This window comes from Fringilla coelebs (assembly GCF_963513975.1).
Source record: "Fringilla coelebs genome assembly, chromosome: 32".
Lineage (NCBI taxonomy): Eukaryota > Metazoa > Chordata > Aves > Passeriformes > Fringillidae > Fringilla > Fringilla coelebs.
Window position 1 is genome coordinate 1115692 of NC_140058.1, and position 15294 is coordinate 1130985.

Consider the following 15294-nt stretch of genomic DNA (forward strand, 5'->3'; position numbering starts at 1 on the left):
ATGTCCCCCACGTGTCCCCATCCATGGCCATGTCCCCCACGTGTCCCCATCCATGTCCATGTCCCCCACTGTCCCTATCCATGGCCATGTCCCCCACGTGTCCCCATCCATGGCCATGTCCCACCGTGTCCCCCACATGTCCATGTCCCCATGCCACTGTCCCCCACGTGTCCCCACGTGTCCCCCACGTGTCCCCATCCACGGCCATGTCCCCCACGTGTCCCCACGTGTCCCCCACGTGTCCCCATCCACACCTCAGACCACCGTCTTTATTTCCACCCCAATTTCGGGGCTTTCCAAGGGATGAACAGAAACCAAACCCAAAGAATTTCATTGCAAAACCGAACCCAAATAATTTCATTTCAAAACCGAACCCAAAGAATTTCATTGCAAAACCCAACCCAAAGAATTTCATTTCAAAACCGAACCCAAAGAATTTCATTTCAAAACCGAACCCAAAGAATTTCATTTCAAAACCGAACCCAAAGAATTTCATTTCAAAACCGAACCCAAAGAATTTCATTTCAAAACCGAACCCAAAGAATTTCATTTCAAAACCGAACCCAAAGAATTTCATTTCAAAACCAAACCCAAATAATTTCATTTCAAAACCAAACCCAAATAATTTCATTTCAAAACCAAACCCAAATAATTTCATTTCAAAACCGAACCCAAAGAATTTCATTTCAAAACCAAACCCAAATAATTTCATTTCAAAACCGAACCCAAAGAATTCACACGTCCCTGAGCATCCACCTCCTGGGATGGGGGGGAAGAAACTTTTCTGGAGAGTTCTCCACCCAACTGTCCCCAAAATTGGGGGGTTTTGCCCCAATCCTGCTCCTTTTCGCTGTGGAAGATGAGCGCGGGCCAGAGAGAAAGAAAACCGTGGATGGACGGTGGAGAAAACATCCCAGGGTATCCAGCATGGCTGAAGACCACCAAAAATGAGATTTTGAGGGAAAAATGAGATTTTGAGGGAAAAAATGAGATTTTTCCAGGAAAAAATGACAAATCCAGGAGGATGTGGAGCCCCCAGCCAGGTGTGCTCTCAGCAGGGATCACCTGGGCTCTGCCCACCAGGGCATCATCCAGAGCAGATCCTCCCGTGAGGGATGGATGGACGGTGGAGAAGACATCCAAGGCTATCCAGCGTGGCTGAAGACCACCAAAAATGAGATTTTGAGGGAAAAAAAGAGATTTTGAGGAGAAAAAATGAGATTTTTCCAGGAAAAAATGAGATTTTTCCAGGAAAAAATGACAAATCCAGGAGGATGTGGAGCCCCCGGCCAGGTGTGTTCCCAGCAGGGATCACCTGGGCTCTGCCCACCTGGGCATCATCCAGAGCAGATCCTCCCGTGAGGGATGGATGGATGGTGGAGAAAACATCCCAGGCTATCCAGTCTTCCTTCAAACCAGCAAAAGAAAGAAAAAATGAGATTTTTTGGGGTCAGAAGTTGACAAATCTGCTCTCCATGATGGATTTCGGATCTTGGACTGCGGATGAGTTCCACGAGGAGCCAGGAGGGTGTGGAGCCCCCGGCCAGGTGTGCTTCAAAGAGGGATCAAGGTGGTTCTGCCCACCTGGACAGGAGGATGTGGAGCCCCCAGCCAGGTGTGCTCCCAGCAGGGATCACCTGGGCAGGAGGATGTGGAGCCCCCAGCCAGGTGTGCTCCAAAGAGGGATCAAGGTGGTTCTGCCCACCTGAACAGGAGGATGTGGAGCCCCCAGCCAGGTGTGCTCCCAACAGGGATCACCTGGGCAGGAGGATGTGGAGCCCCCAGCCAGGTGTGCTCCCAGCAGGGATCACCTGGGCTCTGCCCACCTGGGCATCATCCAGAGCAGATCCTCCCCTGGGGGATGGATGGATGGTGGAGAAGACATCCCAGGCTATCTAATGTTGCTGAAGGCCACCAAAAGAGGGGAAAAATGGGATTTTTTGGGGTCAGAAGTTGATAAATCTGCTCTCCACGATGGATTTCTGATCTTGGACTGCGCTCAGCCAGGTGTGCTCCCAACAGGCATCACCTGGGCAGGAGGATGTGGAGCCCCCAGCCAGGTGTGCTCCCAGCAGGGATCACCTGGGCAGGAGGATGTGGAGCCCTCAGCCAGGTGTGCTCCCAGCAGGGATCACCTGGGCAGGAGGATGTGGAGCCCTCAGCCAGGTGTGCTCCCAACAGGCATCACCTGGTCCCTGCCCACCTGGGCATCACCCAGAGCACATCCTCCCGTGCAGGATGGAGCTGGATCAGCCCAGGAATCTCCTCCTGCCCTCAGTGATATTTCCACCGATGCCTGGCCAAGAGGGAGCTGGCGCTGAAGCTCTTCCCACACTGGGGACACTCCCGGGGCCCGTCCCCGGCGTGGATCAGCCGGTGCTTCACCAGGTAAGCGTGCAGCTTGAATCCCCTCTTGCAGTCGGGGCAGCGGAAAGGTTTCTCCCCCGTGTGCGTGCTCTGGTGCCTCTGCAGGGTGGAATTCACCTTGAACCTCTTCCCACACAGCAAACACTCGAAGGGCTTCTCCTGGCTGTGGCATTTCTGGTGGGATCTCCGGCACGAGTTGGTGCTGAAGCTCTTCCCGCACTGCCCACACCTGTAGGGTTTCTCCCCGGTGTGGCTCCTCTGGTGGTGCACCAGGGAGGTGTGGGTGGTGAAGCTCTTCCCACACTCCTCACACCCGTAGGGACGCTCCCCCGTGTGGCTCCTCTGGTGGACGACCAGGTGGGAGTTGAGCATGAAGGTTTTCCCGCACTGGGGGCACAGGTAGGGTCTCTCCCCGGTGTGGATGCGCCGGTGGGTGGCCAGGGTGGAGTTGTCCCTGAATCCCTTCCCGCAGTCGGGGCAGAGGAAGGGTTTTTCATCCGTGTGAGTGCGCTGGTGCACCAGGAGCAGGGAGCTGGTCCTGAACCTCTTCCCGCACTCCCCACACTCGTAGGGTCTCTCCCCGGTGTGGATCCTCTGGTGGTAGATGAGGAAGGAGCGGGTGATGAAGCTCTTCCCGCACTCCCCGCACTCGAAGGGCTTCTCCCCGCTGTGGAAGCGCCGGTGGATGACCAGGTAGGAGCTGGTGCTGAAGCTCTTCCCGCACTGCCCACACCTGAAGGGTTTCTCGCCGGTGTGGATCCTCTGGTGGACAACCAGGCTGGATTTCACACAGAACCTCTTCCCGCACCGCCCACACTCGTAGGGTCTCTCCCCGCTGTGGATCCTCTGGTGTTTCAGCAGGCAGGAGCTCGTCCTGAAGTTCTTCCCGCACTGCAGGCAGTCGTAGGGTCTCTCCCCGGTGTGGCACCTCAGGTGGAGGATCAGGTGGGAGCTCCTGAGGAAGCTCTTCCCGCAGTGGGGACACCCGTAGGGCTTCTCCCCCGTGTGGATCCTGCGGTGGGTGGTCAGCTCAGCGTTGGAGGCGAAGGCCTTCCCGCACTGCCCACACTTGTAGGGCCTCTCCCCCGTGTGGATCCTGCGGTGGATCTTCAGGGAAGAGTTCTCTCTGAAGCCCTTCCCGCACTGGGGACATTTGTAGGGTCGTTCCCCGCTGTGGATGAGCCGGTGGTAAACCAGGGAGGATTTAGACCTGAAGCTCTTCCCGCATTCCGAGCACTTGTGGGGCTTCTCCCCATCCTGGACCCCCAGCTCTGATCTCTCACCCCCTTCCCCACCCAGGTTGGGTTTTTCCCCCTCGGATCCCAGCTCTTGCCCCGTGTGTCTCCTCTGGTGGACATTCAGGCTGGAGATCCAGGTGAAACTCTTCCCACACTCCCCACACTTATAGGGCCGTTCTCCCGTGTGGGTCTTCTGGTGGACCATCCGCTGGCAGTTTGTCCTGAAGCTCTTCCCGCACTGCCCACACCTGTAGGGCTTCTCCCCGCTGTGGATCCTCTGGTGGGTGACCAGGTTGGATTTCTGACTGAAGCTCTTCCCGCAGTCGGGGCAGAGGAAGGGTTTCTCCTCTGTGTGGCTCCTCTGGTGCACCAGGAGATCAGTGCTGGTCAGGAACCTCTTCTTGCACCACTCACACTCGTAGGGTCTCTCCCCGTTGTGGTTCCTCTGGTGTTTCAGCAGGCTGGAGCTCTGCATGAAGCTCTTCCCGCACTCCCCACACTCGTAGGGTCTCTCCCCGCTGTGGATCCTCTGGTGGAGGATCAGGTGGGAGCTCCTGCTGAAGCTCTTCCCACAGTGGGGACACTCGTGGGGTCTCTCCCCCGTGTGGATCCTGCGGTGGGCGGTCAGGTCGGAATTGGAGGCGAAGCCCTTCCCACACTGCCCACACTTGTAGGGCCTCTCCCCCGTGTGGATCATGCGGTGGATCCTCAGGGCAGAGCTCCCTCTGAAGCCCTTCCCGCACTGCAGACATTTGTAGGGTCGTTCCCCGCTGTGGATGAGCCCGTGGTAGACCAGGGAGGATTTAGACATGAAGCCCTTCCCGCATTCCGGGCACTTGTGGGGCTTCTCCCCATCCTGGAGCTGCTCACGGACCCCCAGCTCGGATCTCTGATCCCCTCCATGATCCAGGCTGGGTTTTTCCCCCTCAGATCCCAGCTCTTGCCCCGTGGGGCTCTCCTGGTGGACATTCAGGCTGGAGCTCTCCCCAGATTCCCCACACTCCTGGGGTCTCTCCCCGCTGTGGATTCGGCGATGTTTGATTAGTTTGGATCTCCACCTGAAGCTCTTCCCATAATTCGGGCACTTGTGGGGCTTCTCCCCATCCTGGAGCTGCTCACGGACCCCCAGCTCTGATCCCTGACCCCCTCCCCGGCCTGGGCTGGCTCTTTCCCCCTCGGATCCCCGCGCTCTGCGTTTGCAGCCCCTCCTGCCGAGGGATCTCCGCGGCTTTTCCTCCCCGTCGCCTTCCCGCGCCGCGCAGCCGCTCAGAACGGCCTCTGCCGCCGGCTTCTGCCGCCGCGGGGATTTGTCCTCGCTGCTCTCCATGCTCAGCTCCTGCTCTGCGGGAGGAAGGACAGGCACAGGCTGGGATTTGCCTCCCCTGCCCCGCAAAAAACCCTCCCGGAGCCCCCCGCGATGGGTTCGGTCCGAGCTCCCCCTCCCCGCTCACCTGCCGGTTCTGGCGGAGCTGCGGCCGGAGCGGGGAACCCGCGTGGGGTTGGGGCTGCTCTTCCTCCTCCTTTGTCCCTCCTCTTCCTCTTCCTGCTCCTCCTTCTCCCCCTCCTCTCCCTCGGTCCCTCCTCTTCCTCCCGCTCCTCCTCCGCTCCCGGCCCGGCCCGGACGCGGCTGCGGCCGGCGGGGAGGGGGGCGTGGTTATGCAAATGAGTATTTTGGCGGGAGTGTTTTATTTTTCCCATGGGCGTGGTTATGTAAATAGGGGAGCGATCGCGCGCTGGGATTGGCGGGCGGGAGAAGCGCGGGGTTTGTTCGGTGACGTCAGGGCCGGGAGGGGGCGGAGCGTCCGGTGAGAGGGGATCGGGAACGGGGACCGGGAATAGGAATGGGGACCGGGAATGGGGACCGGGAATGGGGACAGGGAATGGGGACCGGGAATGGGGACGGGGACAGGGAATGGGGACAGGGACCGGGAACGGGGACCGGGAATGGGGACAGGGAACGGGAATGGGAACAGGGAACGGGGACAGGGACCGGGACCGGGAATGGGAATGGGGACAGGGAATGGGGATGGGGACAGGGACAGGGACCGGGAATGGGGACAGGAGAGGGGGACAGGGAACGGGAATGGGAACAGGGAACGGGAATGGGGACAGGGAATGGGGACAGGGACAGGGAGTGGGAACAGGGAATGGGGATGGGAATGGGGACAGGGAATGGGGATGGGGACAGGGACAGGGACCGGGAATGGGGACAGGAGAGGGGGACAGGGAACGGGAATGGGAACAGGGAACGGGAATGGGGACAGGGAATGGGGACAGGGACAGGGAGTGGGAACAGGGAATGGGGATGGGAATGGGGACAGGGAATGGGGATGGGGACAGGGAACGGGAATGGGGACAGGGAATGGGGACAGGGACCGGGAATGGGGGCAGGGAATGGGGACAGGGACCGAGAACAGGGACCGGGAATAGGGACAGGGACTGGGGACAGGGACCGGGAATGGGGACAGGGAAGGGGGAGAGGGAACGGGAATGGGGACGGGGACAGGGAACGGGAATGGGAACAGGGAATGGGGATGGGGACAGGGAATGGGGACAGGGACCGGGAATGGGAATGGGGACCGGGAATGGGGGCAGGGAACAGGGACCGGGATTGGGGACTGGGAATGGGATGTGACAGGGAATGGGGACAGGAACCGGGAATGGGGACAGGGACCGGGAATGGGGACAGGGACCGGGACTGGGGACAGGGAACGGGGACCGGGAATGGGGACAGGGACCAGGACTGGGGACAGGGACCGGGAATGGGGCAGGGAATGGTGACAGGGACCGGGAATGGGGACAGGGAACGGTGACAGGGACCGGGATTGGGGACAGGGACCGGGAAGAGGGACCGGGAATGGGGACAGGGACAGGGACCAGGAATGGGGACAGAGAGGGGGAAAGGAAAGGGGCCCTGTGCTGGTGTTCACAGGGGTCCCAGGACGAGGGCAGAGACGAGAACCTCGACTCCGTGCTTCAGAAGGCTGATTTATTATTTCATGTTTATGTTAAAAGAAAACAATCTATTAAAACCACACTAAAAGAATAGCAAAAAAGGATTTCATCAGAAAGGAACAGAAAAGAATGATAATAAAATCTTGTGACAGACCAGAGCTGGACTTTGATTGGCCATTAATTAAAAACAACCACGAGACCAATCACAGATCCACCTGCTGCCTTCCACAGCAGCAGATAATTCTTGTTAAAATTTAGTTTCTGAGGCCTCTCAGCTTCTCAGGAGATCCTCACAAAAGGATTTTTCATAAAATATGTGACAGGAGTGGGAATACTGGATTGGGAATACAGGGGAGGGACTGGGATTGGGATTGGGATCAGAAAATGGGGATGGGAAATACAGAAATGGGAATTAGGGATTGGGAAAAGGGGAATCTGGCAGTGGGAATAGAGGAATGGCAGGCAGAGAGAGAATATGGGACAGGGAGAAGAATTGAGACTGGGAATGGGATTGGGATGAGAGGGGGATCCGGGACAGGGGACAGCAGGAACCAGGACAGGAGGACACGGGGACACTTCCCGGGCAGGGGGTCCTTGATCAGCTGCCCCAGATGGAGCTGCTGGCTGTGGGGTGCCCAAAGCCCTGAGGAACCCCCAAATCTGCCCCAGGAACCCTCAACTCCCTCGGAGCCAGCATCCCCCTCAGCCCCATCCTTGTTTTAGTTCAGTGTCTTTATTATAAACTCCAGGTTTGGCTGTTTGGAAAGGACAGAGAGAAATGAAAAGGAAACGCAGGGCACGGGGAGCCAGGAGGGTGTGGAGCCCCCGGCCAGGTGTGCTCCCGGCAGGGATCACCTGGGCAGGAGGGTGTGGAGCCCCCAGCCAGGTGTGCTCCCAACAGGGATCACCTGGGCAGGAGGGTGTGGAGCCCTCAGCCAGGTGTGCTCCCAGCAGGGATCACCTGGGCAGGAGGATGTGGAGCCCCCGGCCAGGTGTGCTCCCAGCAGGGATCACCTGGGCTCTGCCCACCTGGGCATCATCCAGAGCAGATCCTCCCCTGGGGGATGGATGGATGGTGGAGAAGACATCCCAGGCTATCTAGCATTGCTGAAGGCCACCAAAAGAGGGAAAAATGAGATTTTTTTGGGGTCAGAAGTTGACAAATCTGCTCTCCACGATGGATTTCTGATCTTGGACTGCGGAGGAGTTCCACGAGGAGCCAGGAGGATGTGGAGCCCCCAGCCAGGTGTGCTCCAAAGAGGGATCAAGGTGGTTCTGCCCACCTGGGCAGGAGGATGTGGAGCCCCCAGCCAGGTGTGCTCCCAACAGGGATCACCTGGGCTCTGCCCACCTGGGCATCATCCAGAGCAGATCCTCCCCTGCAGGATGGATGGATGGTGGAGAAAACATCCCAGGCTATCCAGTGTTCCTTCAAACCACCAAAAGATGAATAATTGAGATTTTTTCCAGGGCCAGAATAGACAAATCTGCTCTCCACGGTGGATTTCTGATCTTGGACTGTGGATGAGTTCCATGAGGAGCCAGGAGGATGTGGAGCCCCCAGCCAGGTGTGCTCCCAACAGGGATCACCTGGGCTCTGCCCACCTGGGGATCATCCAGAACAGATCCTCCCGCAGAGGATGGAGCAGAGCACGCAGCTCAATCCCACACAGGGCTGCCCTCAGTGCTGGCTCTGCTGATGCCTGGCCAAGGTGAAGCTCCTGGTGAATCCCTTCCCGCACTGGGGACACTCGTAGGGCTTCTCCCCGGTGTGGATGCGCTGGTGGATGACGAGGTTGGACTTGTGCCTGAATCCCTTCCCACAATCAGAGCAGTGGAACGGCCTCTCCTCGGTGTGCATCAGCTGGTGGCTGAGGAGATGCGAGCTGGTCAGGAACCTCTTCTTGCACTGCTGACACTCGTAGGGCTTCTCCCCCGTGTGGCCCCTCTGGTGATAAACCAGGTGGGACTTGGACATGAAGCCCTTCCCGCACTCCCCACACTCGTAGGGCCTCTCCCCGGTGTGGATCATCTGGTGCCTGATCAGGTAGGACCTGGTGGTGAAGCTCTTCCCACACCTCCTGCACTCGTAGGGCCTGGCCCCGGCGTGGCTCTTCTGGTGCACGATCAGGCTGGAGCTCTGGCTGAAGCTCTTCCCGCACTCCCCACACTCGTAGGGCCGCTCTGCGTGGCTCCTCTGGTGCACAATCAGGTTGGAGCTCTGCGTGAAGCTCTTCCCGCACTGCCCACACTCGTAGGGTCTCTCCCCGGTGTGGACACGCCGGTGTTTGACCAGGCTGGAGTTTTCCCTGAATCCCTTCCCGCACTCGGGGCAGCGGAACGGCCTCTCCCCGGTGTGGATGCGCTGGTGCACCAGCAGGAGGGAGCTGGTGGGGAAGGTGTTGCTGCATTTGTCACACTCGTAGGGTCTCTCCCCCGTGTGGGTGCGGCGGTGCCTGACCAGGGTGGAGTTTTCCCTGAAGCTCTTCCCGCACTCGGGGCAGCGGAACGGCCTCTCCCCGGTGTGCGAGCGCCGGTGAACCAGGAGGGTGGAGCTGCTCTGGAACCTCTTCTTGCACACCTCACACTCGTAGGGTCTCTCCCCCGTGTGGATCCGCAGGTGGACGGTCAGGTGAGACCTCCAGCTGAAGCTCTTCCCGCACTGCTGGCACACGTAAGGTCTCTCCCCCGTGTGGCTCCTCTGGTGGAGGATCAGCTGGGAGCTCCAGCTGAAGCTCTTCCCGCACTGGGGACACTCGTAGGGCTTCTCCCCGGTGTGGATCCGGCGATGCTCGATCAGGTTGGATCTCCACCTGAAATTTTTCCCGCATTCCGGGCACTTGTGGGGCTTCTCCCCATCCTGGAGCTGCTCAGGGACCCCCAGCTCTGATCTCTGAGCCCCTTCCCCACCCAGGCTGGGTTTTTCCTCCTCTTGCCCCGTGGGGCTCCTCTGGTGGACACTCAGGCTGGAGCTCTCCCCAGATTCCCCACACTCCTGGGGTCTCTTCCCGGCATGGATTCGGGAATGCTTGATTAGTTTGGATCTCCACCTGAAGCTCTTCCCGCATTCCGGGCACTTGTGGGGCTTCTCCCCATCCTGGAGCTGCTCAGGGATCCCCAGCTCTGAGCTCTGACCCCCTCCATGACCCAGGCTGGGTTTTTCCTCCTCAGATCCCAGCTCTTGCCCCGTGGGGCTCTTCTGGTGGACGATCAGGCTGGAGCTGGTGCTGAAGCTCTCCCCAGATTCCCCACACTCCCGGGGTCTCTCCCTGCTGTGGATTCTGGAATGCTCAACCAGGGAGGATTTAGACCTGAAGCTCTTCCCATAATTCGGGCACTTGTGGGGCTTCTCCCCATCCTGGAGCTGCTCAGGGACCCCCAGCTCTGAGCTCTGACCCCCTTCCCCACCCAGGCTGGGTTTTTCCTCCTCTTGCCCCGTGGGGCTCTTCTGGTGGACATTCAGGCTGGAGGTGGTGCTGGAGCTCTCCCCAGATTCCCCACACTCCTGGGGTCTCTCCCCGCTGTGGATTTGGGAATGCTCAACCAGGGATGATCTCCACCTGAAGCTCTTCCAGCATTCCGGGCACTTGTGGGGCTTCTCCCCATCCTGGAGCTGCTCACGGACCCTCAGCTCTGATCTCTGACCCCCTCCATGATCCAGGCTGGGTTTTTCCTCCTCTTGCCCCGTGGGGCTCTTCTGGTGGACATTCAGGCTGAAGCTCTCCCCAGATTCCCCACACTCCTGGGGACTCTCCCCTGTGTGGATTCTGGAATGGTCAACCAGGGAGGATTTAGACCTGAAGCTCTTCCCACATTCCGGGCACTTGTGGGGCTTCTCCCCATCCTGGAGCTGCTCACGGACCCCCAGCTCTGATCTCTGACCCCCTCCCCGGCCCGGGCTGGCTCTTTCCCCCTCGGATCCCCGCGCTCTGCGTTTGCAGCCCCTCCTGCCGAGGGATCTCCGCGGCTTTTCCTCCCCGTCGCCTTCCCGCGCCGCGCAGCCGCTCAGAACGGCCTCTGCCGCCGGCTTCTGCCGCCGCGGGGATTTGTCCTCGCTGCTCTCCATGCTCAGCTCCTGCTCTGCGGGAGGAAGGACAGGCACAGGCTGGGATTCGCCTCCGTGCCCCGGGGCAGGGCGAGGGGATCCCCCCGCTGGGCTGGGAGATGGAGCGGGACAGAGGGGGAAAGGGGCGCTGGCTTCCTCCTCACCTGCCTGGGGCTCCGGGGCCATCTTCCTCTTCCTCACGGCCTCCTCCTCCTCCTCCTCCATGGGAAATCCTGGCGTGGGGGAGAACGAGGGCTGAGCGCGTCGGCTTTGAGGGCAGCTGGAGGAGTCGGGGCCCCTTTCAGCCTCGGGGGGCCCTGCGGCCGCGATATTTTCTGGAAAAATCCTTTTGCCGGGATTTTCTTTTTTTTTTCTCCTCCTGAGAAGCTGAGGAGCCTCCGAGGAAAAGAAAAACAATCATTATCTGCCGCTGTGGAATGCAGCAGGTGCATCTGCGATTGGTCCCTGCTGGTTGTTTCTAATTAATGGCCAATCACAGTCAGGCTGGCTCGGGCTCGCTGAGAGTCGGGAGCTTTTGTTATCATTCCTTTCCTTTCCTTTCCTTTCCTTTCCTTTCCTTTCTCCTTTCCTTTCCTTTCCTGCCTTCTGGTAAAATCCTTTTTTCTGTTCTTTACTGCAGTTCTAGTAGATAATTTTCTTTTCATAGAATATAGATCATAAAATAATAAATCTGCCTCCTGAAACACGGACTCGAGATTCTCGTCCCCAGCCTCCCCCACCCCTCCGGGCTGCCGGGGCTGCCCGAGCTCCGGGATCGCCCCCGGGCTCCCCCTCCCCGTTCCGGGGCTCCCGCCTTCCCCCCGGTTCTCCCGGGGATCCCCAAAGCCGAGATCGCCGCCGTGCCCGCCCGTACCGAGCGATCGCCCCCCGGGACCCCCCCCAAATCCCTGCGGGGCCATTTCCGGCCGAGCTTTGGGGTCCTGCACGATCCAAACATTCCCGGGGCCCCAAAAAAAACCCTCCCGGAGCCCCCCGCGATGGGTTCGGGCCGAGCTCCCCCTCCCCGCTCACCTGCGGGCTCCGGGCGGCGATGCCGGCGGAGCCGCGGCCGGAGCGGGCTCGGGGCCGCTCCTCCTGCCGCTCCTCCTCTTCCTCTGTCCCTCCTCTTCCTCTTTCTGCCACTCCTGCTCCTTCTTCTCTCTCTCCTCCTCCTCTGTCCCTCCTCTTCCTCCCGCTCCTCCTCCGCTCCCGGCCCGGCCCGGGCAGTGCCGCGCTCTGCGCTGGGAGGGAACTGGGAGCGCTGGGAGGGAACTGGGAGCGCTTCCCGTGCCGGTGCCGCTCTTACTGGGAGCGCTGGGAGGGAACTGGGAGCGCTTCCCGTGCCGGTGCCGCTCTTACTGGGAGCGCTGGGAGGGAACTGGGAGCGGGAATGGGAGAACGGGAACAGGAGAGGGAATGTGGGACTGGGAATGGGATCTGCCCTGGAATGAGAGCAGGATGGGACTGGGATTGGGATGATACAGGAATGGGGGGGGATCCCGGACAGGGGGACAGCAGGAACCAGGACAGGAGGACACGGGGACACTTCCCGGGCAGGGGGTCCTTGATCAGCTGCCCCAGATGGAGCTGCTGGCTGTGGGGTGCCCAAAGCCCTGAGGAACCCCCAAATCTGCCCCAGGACCCCTCAACTCCCTCGGAGCCAGCATCCCCCTCACCCCCATCCTTGTTTTAGTTCAGTGTCTTTATTATAAACTCCAGGTTTGGCTGTTTGGAAAGGACAGAGAGAAATGAAAAGGAAACGCAGGGCACGGGGAGCCAGGAGGGTGTGGAGCCCCCGGCCAGGTGTGCTCCCAACAGGGATCACCTGGGCAGGAGGATGTGGAGCCCCCAGCCAGGTGTGCTCCCAGCAGGGATCACCTGGGCAGGAGGGTGTGGAGCCCTCAGACAGGTGTGCTCCCAGCAGGGATCACCTGGGCTCTGCCCACCTGGGCATCATCCAGAGCAGATCCTCCCCTGCAGGATGGACGGATGGATGGTGGAGAAGACATCCCAAGCTATCCAGTGTTCCTTAAAACCAGCAAAAGATGAATAATTGAGATTTTTTCCAGGACCAGAATAGACAAATCTGCTCTCCATGATGGATTTCTGATCTTGGACTGCGGATGAGTTCAGGTGACCACGAGGAGCCAGGAGGATGTGGAGCCCCCAGCCAGGTGTGCTCCCAGCAGGGATCACCTGGACAGGAGGGTGTGGAGCCCCCAGCCAGGTGTGCTCCCAGCAGGGATCACCTGGACAGGAGGGTGTGGAGCCCCCAGCCAGGTGTGCTCCAAAGAGGGATCACCTGGGCAGGAGGGTGTGGAGCCCCCAGCCGGGTGTGCTCCCAGCAGGGATCACCTGCACTCTGCCCACCTGGGCATCATCCAGAGCAGATCCTCCCCTGGGGGATGGATGGATGGATGGTGGAGAAGACATCCCAGGCTATCCAGTGTTCCTTCAAACCACCAAAAGATGAATAATTGAGATTTTTTCCAGGGCCAGAATAGACAAATTTGCTCTCCACGATGGATTTCTGATCTTGGATTGCAGAGGAGTTCCACGAGAAGCCAGGAGGATGTGGAGCCCCCAGCCAGGTGTGCTCCAAAGAGGGATCAAGGTGGTTCTGCCCACCAGGGCAGGAGGATGTGGAGCCCCCAGCCAGGTGTGCTCCCAGCAGGGATCACCTGGGCTCTGCCCACCTGGGCATCATCCAGAGCAGATCCTGCTGTGGGTGACGGAGCTGGAGCAGAGCACGGAGCTCTTCCCGCACTCGGGGCTCTCTCAGGGCTGCCCTCAGTGCTGCTGGCTCTGCTGGTGTCTGCCCAAGGTAGAACTTCTAGAAAAGCTCTCCCCACACTGGGGACACTGCTGGGGTCACCCCACGGCGTGGATCCTTCGGTGTTTGACCAGGCTGGAGTTCTGCCTGAACCCCACCCCGCAGTCGGGGCAGCGGAAGGGCCGCTCGTCCGTGTGGATGCGCTGGTGCTTCAGGAGATCGGACGTGGTGTAAAACCTCTTCCTGCACCGCTCACACTCGTAGGGCCTCTCCCCCGTGTGGCTCCTCAGGTGGACAACCAGGTTGGACCTCTCTCTGAAGCTCTTCCCACACTGGGGACACTCGTGGGGTCTCTCCCCGGTGTGAAGGCGCCGGTGGGTGACCAGGGTGGCGTTCTGCCTGAATCCCTTCCCGCAATCCCGGCAGCGGAACGGCCTCTCCCCGGTGTGAACCAGCCGGTGACGGAGGAGGTGGAACCTCCTCTGGAACCTCTTCTGGCACTCCTCACACTCGTAGGGTTTCTCCCCGCTGTGGACACGCCGGTGCCTGGTGAGGGTGGAGGCGCGGTTGAATCCCTTCCCGCAGTCGGGGCAGCGGAACGGCCGCTCGTCCGTGTGCGAGCGCTGGTGCACCAGGGCATCGCCGCTGCTCGGGAAGCTCTTCCCACACTCCCCACACTCGTAGGGTCTCTCCCCAGTGTGGCTCCTCTGGTGGATGATCAGGCTGGAGCTCTGCATGAAGCTCTTCCCGCACTCCCCACACTCGTAGGGTTTCTCCCCGCTATGCATCCTCTGGTGGACGATCAGGTGGGAGCTGGTGTTGAAGCTCTTCCCACACTCCCCACACTCGTAGGGTCTCTCCCCGGTGTGGATCCTTTGGTGGATGACCAGGCTGGAGTTGTCCCTGAATCCCTTCCCACAGTCGGGGCAGCAGAACGGCCTCTCCTCGGTGTGGATGCGCTGGTGCTTCAGGAGATGCGAGCTGGTCTGGAACCTCTTCTTGCACTGCTGACACTCATAGGGTCTCTCCCCAGTGTGGCTCCTCTGGTGGGTGATCAGCTGGGAGCTGGTGCTGAAGCTCTTCCCACACTGGGGACACTTGTAGGGTTTCTCCCCAGTGTGGCTCCTCTGGTGGAGAATCAGGTGGGAGCTGTGCTTGAAGCTCTTCCCGCACTGGGGACACTCGTGGGGTCTCTCCTCTCTGTGAATTCGCTGGTGGAGGCTGAGACTGGAGCTGCTCTGGAACCTCTTCCTGCACTGGGGACACTCATAGGGCCTCTCCCCGTTGTGCATCCTCTGGTGGACGAGCAGGTAGGATCTGGTGTTGAAGCTCTTCCCGCACTGGGGACACTCGTAGGGTCTCTCCCCCGTGTGGATTCTGCAGTGGCGGATCAGGGATGATCTCCACCTGAAGCTCTTCCCGCATTCCGGGCACTTGTGGGGCTTCTCCCCATCCTGGACCCCCAGCTCTGATCTCTGACCCCCTCCATGATCCAGGCTGGGTTTTTCCTCCTCTTGTCCCGTGGGGCTCTTCTGGTGGACATTCAGGCTGAAGCTCTCCCCAGATTCCCCACACTCCTGGGGTCTCTCCCTGCTGTGGATTATGGAATGTCTGATTAGTTTGGATCTCCACCTGAAGCTCTTCCCGCATTCCGGGCACTTGTGGGGCTTCTCCCCATCCTGGACCCCCAGCTCTGATCCCTGACCCCCTCCCCGACCCGGGCTGGCTCTTTCCCCCTCGGATCCCCGCGCTCTGCGTTTGCAGCCCCTCCTGCCGAGGGATCTCCGCGGCTTTTCCTCCCCGTCGCCTTCCCGCGCCGCGCAGCCGCTCAGAACGGCCTCTGCCGCCGGCTTCTGCCGCCGCGGGGATTTGTCCTCGCCGCTCTCCATGCTCAGCTCCTGCTCTGCGGGAGGAAG

At 60.1% G+C, this 15294-nt stretch overlaps 3 protein-coding genes across 3 annotated transcripts; all 3 read right to left on the reverse strand.

Annotated features, from left to right (window-relative positions):
• Positions 1-364: 364 nt before the first annotated feature.
• Positions 365-5120, reverse strand: LOC311164480 (uncharacterized protein). Its single transcript, XM_084223961.1, has 2 exons — positions 5057-5120; positions 365-4946 (listed from the first exon to the last, which is right to left on the reverse strand). The coding sequence occupies exon 2, from the start codon at positions 4930-4932 to the stop codon at positions 2275-2277; it is 2658 nt and encodes an 885-aa protein (XP_084080087.1). The 5' UTR covers positions 4933-4946; positions 5057-5120; the 3' UTR covers positions 365-2274.
• Positions 5121-6670: 1550 nt separating this feature from the next.
• LOC311164481 (uncharacterized protein) lies at positions 6671-11710 on the reverse strand. Its single transcript, XM_084223962.1, has 3 exons — positions 11638-11710; positions 10770-11001; positions 6671-10640 (listed from the first exon to the last, which is right to left on the reverse strand). The coding sequence occupies exons 2-3, from the start codon at positions 10828-10830 to the stop codon at positions 8242-8244; spliced, it is 2460 nt and encodes an 819-aa protein (XP_084080088.1). The 5' UTR covers positions 10831-11001; positions 11638-11710; the 3' UTR covers positions 6671-8241.
• Positions 11711-12099: 389 nt separating this feature from the next.
• Positions 12100-15267, reverse strand: LOC311164397 (uncharacterized protein; the record flags this gene model as incomplete). Its single annotated transcript, XM_084223836.1, has 2 exons — positions 12100-12801; positions 12961-15267. The coding sequence occupies one exon, from the start codon at positions 15265-15267 to the stop codon at positions 13477-13479; it is 1791 nt and encodes a 596-aa protein (XP_084079962.1). The 3' UTR covers positions 12100-12801; positions 12961-13476.
• Between the last annotated feature and the right edge of the window lie 27 nt (positions 15268-15294).